This window comes from Ziziphus jujuba, chromosome 1 (assembly GCF_031755915.1).
Source record: "Ziziphus jujuba cultivar Dongzao chromosome 1, ASM3175591v1".
Classification (NCBI taxonomy): Eukaryota; Viridiplantae; Streptophyta; class Magnoliopsida; order Rosales; family Rhamnaceae; genus Ziziphus; species Ziziphus jujuba.
Window position 1 is genome coordinate 14,568,469 of NC_083379.1, and position 9,157 is coordinate 14,577,625.

At 27.8% G+C, this 9,157-nt stretch overlaps 1 protein-coding gene across 1 annotated transcript; it reads left to right on the plus strand.

The window, feature by feature from the left end:
* Positions 1–7,151: 7,151 nt before the first annotated feature.
* LOC112492622 (uncharacterized) lies at positions 7,152–8,465 on the plus strand. Its single transcript, XM_025076814.3, has one exon. It carries the CDS (start codon positions 7,211–7,213, stop codon positions 7,694–7,696), a length of 486 nt encoding a protein of 161 aa, XP_024932582.3. The 5' UTR covers positions 7,152–7,210; the 3' UTR covers positions 7,697–8,465.
* The last annotated feature ends 692 nt before the right edge of the window (positions 8,466–9,157 follow it).

Genomic DNA, 9,157 nt, shown 5'->3' on the forward strand with positions numbered 1-9,157 from the left:
GTGTTTAAAAAGTAATTAAAAGATCTGGGCATATGTACGTAGCCCATGGACCGTGAAAAACGTGTGGACTATCCGACTCCCAAGTCCAAATGTACAAATAAACCTATTACCGTAAACTGTGGTCTTTGTTTTCCCAAGTTCAACAATTTCTTTGCACATGTTAGAGAGAGACTTATAACGAATAACAAAGATTAATTTAATTATGCCTGAAAAAACAATGTAAAATTTACATAGATACAGAAAAAAAATATTATATATACAAGTTAATAAAGTATATGAATTCTCGTGCGTGACAGAATATTCAAAGGCTCAAAGAAATATTATTTTCCATTCCAACTTTTTAATTAAATCCTAGTTTCAGGATATATTGACCAGCAGAAGAGATTAATTAAATACTGGTAGCTGGATCTACAATGCAAAACAAGCTCCTTTTTTGGTTTTTTTTTTTTTTTTTTGGTTCCCTTTTCGTTTTTTTTTTTTTTTTTTTTTTCTTTTGCAGAGAATGTGGCGATTTATATATTTCATACACCGTTAAAATGTTTGAGTATTCATATGAATAAGCATATGTAATACAACTAATCATATGTAAGTTAAAGTTTGGTGAAATCCTCATATCCACATAGTGAGGTGATTTGAGACACTTCTCATTCTCTTTTTAGAGTAAAAATTCTTGTAACCTCATCAAAAGTTTGTCTCCAAATTCAATTATTATTATTATTATTATTTTTTTTTTAATCACTACTACAATTCTTTATCTAAAATGGGGAGGGGGACAGTATGTTAAATACACAACCTCATGGATATAAATGTCAAAGGTATATCAACAGAATTAACCTTATTTGACATTTTGAAATTCAATCTAAACATTTCATCTTATATTTGTTTTTTAATCGAGTGCTTCAAATTTTATTATGGTTTCAATTTATACCTTACAATATCAATGCTAATTTTATCAATGGAGAACCTCAATTTTAATTTTTATTTCAATATGGGTAAAAATATATATATAAGCATCATATATCTTTAATACATTGCATAATTACTTGTTATAATGTAGTGAAGTTTATGCATTCATAAAATAAAATAAAAGAAGAAGACAACAGAACGGTAAGAACAGCGAAAACTATGTTAATTATACGAAAACTATAATTTATTTGACATTAGAAAGTTGGGAGAGAGTTGTTTTGATGATAAAAAAAAAGGTTCCCAGAAACCAATTTGGATAGCAGCTGTGAAACCTCAGCTATTCAACGAATCTTGAGTAGGTCTGCTGTGAAGAGGATGCCCTTTTATTAATTATGATTATTATTAATATTTAATTTTTCCATTTTCCCATTTTTCCTTTGAAAACCGTCATTTCATTTCACTGTCAATTTGACCACCTAAAGTAGCGCAGGAATCTGCCATATATGTAAGCAAAGCAACGTCCTCTTTTTCAGCTTTAAGGAGGATATGAAAACCACTTTTATGCTCCCTTGGTACATGTGCTTTTGTTAAATAAGTGAAAAGAATAAAGTTGTTATTTTACTGCCCTTATCAGTCTCTTCAGACTATATATTATTTTTATATACATAAACATTTTTGTCCTCTACACTTTGTCCCCTTCTTTCTTTTAATATCATTATAATTCCCCTCAAATCTTTTGTTCTGTTGCTGTTTTTCTTCTCAATCATGTGGAAAAACCACAATATTTTTCATGTCTTTGTTCTGATAAACTTAATTTATGTGGAGGATAAAAAAAACTTGATTATTTAGAATTGTTGAATTAAAAAAAAATTGACTATTTAAAATTGTTGAATTATATATATAATGTGAAATATTATTAAATTATATATTAGATTACATGTAATTTTAAAATTCAACTATTCAAAATTATTTAAGTCCAAAATTTAAAGGATATTCACCTTACTTAAGCCAACCTAACATACAAAATTTTAATTTTTACAATTATATAATATTAATTAATTAGTACTGGATTAGTAGAGCGTATAAATAAATTAATCAAATAATAAGACAAATAAATTAAAAATGAAAGGTGATCATACATATATATATCGGCGTTTGAAGAAAATGATTTCATGTGACAAAACGTAAAACTTTACACTTCACGTGAGATGACTAGATTCAGCCCATAGTATGTTTACATAACAAATGAGAGTTGTAGAGTTGTTTAAGCCAAAAAAAAAAAAAAGAGAGAGAGAGAGTTGCATGCATTATATATACAAAAATTTTCTAATTCTGTCTTTCCTAACTTTCATAAATATTAAAGGATTATATGCCAAGTGCAACAAATTGTGATATCCTATTTAAAATTTTAAAATTTAAATTCTAATATCAATTATTATCTTAACTATGATAACATTCCCACAAAAACATGTATTTCTAATTATGATTTAACTGAATCAGGAATTCCCTAACAAAAAACTTATATAAAACTTATTCTATATAATAAATATGTATTATATACATAGCATTTTCAGCAAACAATTTTTTACTGTAATTGCTAGGATTTAAAGACGAAACTCATATTTATTATGTCTAATAGCACTATAGTAGAGAGAGTTAAAGAAGTGAATCAGCTAATTTTACAAATATAGTTGAATCTCCAACCCGGACGATAATGTGGTACTTAAACTTATACACGTTTAATTAGAATTCAACTATCTTATCAACTCATCTATTAGCATATGAATGATAGTGAATGAATATGAATTAAACAGACCCAAACACATATATATGCCCAAACACATCCAAATTCCAAACCATGTGCTTCTTTTTTCAGTAGCTAGTTTCTGCCTACCACGTGATCGCCCAGTAAAGAATAATAGTAATAGACCAACCTTTTAAAACTATTTTCCCACACACACCCCATTGACCTACATAGAATTATAAAGTTATATAAATAATACATTGCCTTCAAGGTGATCAGACACTGCAAGGGTCTGTGTTTTCAGGCATATGGGATCCTCCTCCAATAATCTCAACTTTCAACTTTTTATATTATTCAGTTTTTAAATTAGTTCTGCAAACAGCAATCAACTTCTTTTAGAGTTAGAAAATACAATTTTTTTTTTTTTATCTTATACTAATTTAATAGAAGAATTGTTAAATCGAGCCTTGAGCTTTTTTTCTTTTTTTTTGGGGGGGGAAATTTTTAAAAATAATTATTTAAATATATTTTGGATCCGCCACTTGATTGTGGTAATGTGAGGCATTTTAAAGTCTCATAATTTGAGTGGATCTAGAAAATTTTGGTCAAAGAATTTGTATGTTCAACAATAATTAGTTGCGATTCATAGTATGTATCTACCTGTCAAAGGAGTAATTTCTTTTCTTATTTATCAAAAAAGGAAATTTATTTTATCAAATTGCTTACTTTGAAAAAAGAATAATTAACTTGAGCAATATGCAAATGTGGTATATCTAGATTCCTTAAGAACTCAAATTGCATTGTGTGAGTTCCTCTAATATTTTACTTTAAAATTGCTGGTTGCTATTAGTATAGTATATTTTTTGTAACTCATAATAATTTATAATTAAGAGTGATAAATTATAAATGTAGCTTCTTCTTTTTTTTTTTTCTTTTTTTTTTTGAAAGGAATTACAAATGTAGTTGTTCACGCAATGATGAATTTTATATCAAAAGTGAACCAAAATCAAATTTAAAATCATCAATCATTACCATATCAAAAATACCATGTCAAGATAAAGCCACTTTATTCTTTTCCTGCACATCTACCTTACCTTCTACTTGTGATAATTACTTTTTGTTGAAAGAATTTTAAAAACATTGCATTTATCTATCTTTCTTTATATAGAGAAACCGCATCCATGCTACCAAAAAAAGTTTATTACATTTCTTTCTAACTTTTATATTCACCAAAAGAGAAAAACAAAAAAAAAATTACTTGTATATTTGAAAGGATAATTACTTTTATGGTCTTTTAATAACTTATTATTTATATCTGAAAAATCAATCATTTTTCTTTATTTTCATTTTTTTTATTAAAAAATGAATTAATGACAATATTCTCGTTTATAAATTTATTAAGTTAATAAATCAACTAGTTGTAATGATTCACTTATTGATTTTTATTTCATTATATATAATTAAAGCAATTACAAACCAATCATCTAGTACTACTTTATATATACATATATATATATATAGGTAAGAAAAATAGACTTGAGAAATGGATATAAATAATATTAAATTATATATCAAATTAAAAAAATGGCAATTTATTAAGTGTGATTAATTCAATTAACATACCCTTCACATTCACATGAATGAAATTGTAGGTTTGAAACACCTTCCTACGCCTCTTTAAATTACATATTATATTAATAATTAAAAAAAAAAAAAGGAAGGGTAATTTAGTTGTACATTTTACTCTTTCAGTCATACCAATTGTTTCCTAACATAACCTTTTAAAGAGTATACAAAAATTAGAACAGTAGTTTTTGTTTTTTATTTTTCCTAACAAAAATATGTGATTTAATATTATCTTCCTCATCATCATCATTATTATTGTTATTATTATTAAGTAAGCACAGTAGTTCACATTAGAAAAATGCAATAGAAAAAAATTTTAAGATAAGAGCGCATGTGACCTTTCTATGCAAACGAAGAGCATGTTATATTATATACATTAATTATTCTTTCAATTAAAAAAACTTTCATAAAGAAATTAAGTAACCACGTGACATGTGGAGGATAGAAAACTTAAACAAACGAGGCGTCATGGTCCCTATTTACCAACCAAAAAAAAAAAGAATTTTAAAAAAACAGGTGTTACGGTCGCTGCTTTCAACTTCTTTCTATCTTTTTTTTTTTTTTTTCTCTAAAAAAATCTTTTGATTACAGACCCATTTGATATTCACCATGATTGCTCTGAATTATACTGACAAAACACTCAATTAAGTATAGCAATTTTAAGATTAGTAAAAAAAAAAAAAAGAAAAATACTAAAACAATCTGCAAATTTTAAAATTATATAATAATATAGAGGGTAACATGAAAAAAAAGTTTCAAAAAAAATAATAATAAATAAATAAAATGGAAGAAAAAGTGTGAAAGATCAAAACATAAAATATAATTATCTATTAAAAAAATAAAGTATTACATAAATATTTGTGTTTTGATGCTGAGCATATTTGCGGTCAATTATTTCGGATATGGAAAATGATCTAATCTAACAATATGTGTTTTTAACTTATTATTACTAATGAATTAAAAATTTTAATCTTCCATATACTATTAGATTAAACTTTTGTTTTTTCCCCAACACAAGAGTGGTTAAATTATTTTAATAGTTGAAATAATTTAATTATCAAAATTAGTGATAAAAAGTATTGATATATGCATGTTTCATTAAAAAAATAACAATAATTAAAAAATAATAAATAATAAAAAAGGGGTAAGGGAGCATGTGAATGAGATTGAACGAATCGAGGGGGTCCACTTGGGGGGTCATCTCAGTCAAATTATTTTTCTGTTTGCTCTGACATGACACTCAGAAAAGTAAGTGCTGGGATCAAACTCTTACTACTATGCCATTGTCACCGCCTTTAATCACTATGACCATTATACCCTTCCTTCTTCAACTATTTCACAATGATGAAATCTATTTTTCCTTCAGGAATGTGATTTATTTATTTATTTATTTATTTATTTGGGTGTAATTCAGGAATGTGATTTGTACATAGCAATGGCATGGTGAAAGTATAACTATTGAAATCAACCTGGGCTCGTTTGTCATTTAATAATTATAATTCGTGTTATTTTTATCCAGAAAAAAAAACTAATTCGTAATCTAATGAATATGTTTTCATTTTTATTTTCTTTAGAAAATATTATATGTATAAATAGGTATTATTTTTGTAATATTTATTCATTTCATTAATATTTATATGTTGTTTGTCAGAATAGAGATCCATATTAAAATCAATGTTTAAAAAAAATATATCAATTTTATTATATATACATAATAAAAAAATTAATATTTATTTTTAAAATAAATTTCAATTTTAATACTGATTCATATCATAATTTTATTCTATATATAAATATATATATATATAATTGTTTGATAATTTTTTTTAAAAAATTAGGACTAAGTGAGAGTTAATAACATGTAGGGACTTCAAATCCCTTCGATGTGAAAGTTTGGAATATATATTATGGCATAAATTATGAATTTTTTGTTTGGTCCAATAATAATGATTGTTTCCATTGATAAACAGCTATTAAAAAAAAAAAATGGAAATCCCTTCGGCGAGTAAGATAAAAACTGTAAGGTCTGTTTGGTAATCTGTGACATTAGAAAAACTTTTTTTTTTTTTTTTATCTTTGTATAAATTTTAGGAAATGAAAAAAAATGGGCTTAATGAAATTTGGAGAAATGGATGGAAAAGTTACTCCCACTTTTACAATTATCATTGTAAAAATATCTAGGGAAAGTAGTTATTTAAATTTTATTAAGAAAAACAAATTTGTCTTTTACAACACAAATTAAACTTAATTACGTTCAAGTTTTAGAATTCTTATAGCTAATCAAATATTATATAAGAGAAAAAACTTATTCTCAAAAAAATAGTTCGCAATAAGATGAATTTCATCAATTTTTTTAAAAAAAAATTGACATTTCCCAATCAATATCTAGAATAATCCTCGGATATTTCCATTATATACAGAAAAGATCCAGTCCAATCCGAACTAAAGATTGATGTACAAGTACTTTTTTTGTTTTCTTTTGTAATTTTGATTATTCCAGGTGAATTCATGTTAGTACAAGTACTTATTTTATTTTCGGTTGAAAGTACCTTTTTTTATTTTTATTTATTTATTTTTATTATTATTATTATTTTTTTTTTTGGCTGAAAAGGTTAAAAGTACTTAAGTAGAGCAAGAAAACCCACCCTGCATTATTGTCTTTGGCTTTGCAATTAAAGTGCAATCAAACCCCACTTAGATATGCATGAAAATTAACGTGAAAATATTAGCCTTCATATAAAATAATTAGAAACAAAAAAATAAAAGAAAATGGACCCCACCAATAGAACTGCCCTCGGCTCTCTCCGAGAGGGAGATATATATATATATATATATATATACACGTCTCAAAACGCTGAAATCCACATTTCCAAAGAGAAAAAGAGAAACCGCAGAGAGTGTCAGTGTGGTGTTTAGCAGTGCAAACATCTTAACATGACGCAGATATGGCTTCTCTGGTGGCCAAAGAATCCAACCACCACCACCATCAAAATTCATGGTGGTGATGATGTTCAAGAAGTCGCAGGCAATAATATTATTGCCTACGGCAACGCCACCACCACTACTAGAGCTTCTACTTTTGCTTCTGCTTCTGCTTCATCATCATCATCATCACATTGCAGCTGTGTGTCAAAGCTGGTGAGGAAGTTGAAAAGGAATTTCCGAACATTGGGTTCTGGATTGACAATCACTAGTACTACTCCACACCAAGCAGGTTCAAAATACTTGCAGTGCCGGTACGATCCGTTAAGCTATTCTCTAAACTTCGACAGCAGTGGAAGTGGATGTGGTAATTTAGATGAAGATTACTATCACTTCTATGCTTTCTCTTCAAGGTTTGTTGCCAACCCAACATCATGCCCCAGACTACTACTCCCCACCACCACCATTCCCACAACCGCTACTAATACTACTCACTAGCTACAAAATATATCAAATATCTACCATTTATATCTATAAAATAGTTTAATGTTTAATTAATCAGCTGGTGATCCATCATCATTATTGTAGCTTTTCTTCTTAGTTTTGTTTACTATTACTAACATACTTCTACTTTAAGAGAGAAAGATCTAGAGATGGTTTTATATATTATATTATATATCCTCCGTCATGTTTACTGAACTCCATCGTATGGATATAAATATATTTTCCATATTTTGACTAGTATATTGCTTTGCTATCCAAACTGTTTAACCTTTTTATCTTATTTTTTCTGATTTATTATTTTTTAAATTTAATTATTTATTTTTATTTTGTTTGGTTTCTAATGTCAATTTCAGTTACCAAATGAAACGCAACCAGTAAATTGGAGGAAACCAAGATGGAGAATCAATTTTATCTAAGAACCAAAAATAGGCTATTTTTGCAAGTATATAATTGTATTTGGCAAAAAATTGTAAAACCAGAAAAAACACTTTCTGGTTTGACCCAAAAATAAATTAAGCTGTTCCGGGTTTCATGGTCAGGTTCTTCCTCTTTATAAGCTGAATCTGTGTGCTGTGAAAGAGAGCATTAAATAAACTTTAAAAAAAGAATGGCATGAGAGAGAGAGAGAGAGAGAGAGAGAGAGAGAGGTTCTGTGGTCATCCATGTGCAGAGCTCTCAGCGGCAGGTACAATCTCAAAGCAGTTTGCTGAGAAGGCTGAATTTTGAAACTTGAATTATTGTTTTGGGAGACAACTCCGTGAATAATGCTGGAAAAACAAAAAATCATTTTATACTTCAGACAGCTTTTCCACTCTCTAGTTTTATAGCTTTTCATTAATAAATTTGTCCCTTCAATCTTGACAAACAACATATATGATTACATATATACAGGACATAGATATAAAATAGTTCCCAAAATTCCAGTCTCTCATCTATTCTCAAAAGGGATCATTTAATTTCATGACAAGAACAACAGCTAAAGCAGCAATTTAGTTTCTTATAGTAAAACTGCTCCCTAAAATCTATAAATCATATGGAAAACTGATTTCAGATGGCATATCAAATTAATTATTAGAGAAAAAAAAAAAAAAACATTTTTGGTATATATTTACCAGGCGACCCTGACCTTGACCCTGCCTTGTTATGGTACCTAAAAAACTGGAAACTAATTTTTCCATGAAGAATGTTCTATCCACTGTCCATCTCTACCAACTTCTCCTATTTGACCTCTAATACCATGGTAAGTTTGTAACCAAAAAATCAAGGAGGTTGCTCAACCCTGCAACCTCCAACCTCCATGGATGACCATTTATTTGTCAATGATTAAATCTTCTGCAATCTGTAACCTGATTTTAGTTACTCACCAAAAGGCAAGAAGGACCTCAACCATTTCTGGCGAGTTCTTGCTTCTTTGCCAATGGCACTGCTGCAGCTGTAATTATCCTAGCAACCAGT

Excerpts from the sequence above, each read along its gene's own strand:
- LOC112492622 (XM_025076814.3), top strand. The coding sequence starts at position 7,211 with ATGACGCAGATATGGCTTCTCTGGTGGCCAAAGAATCCAACCACCACC.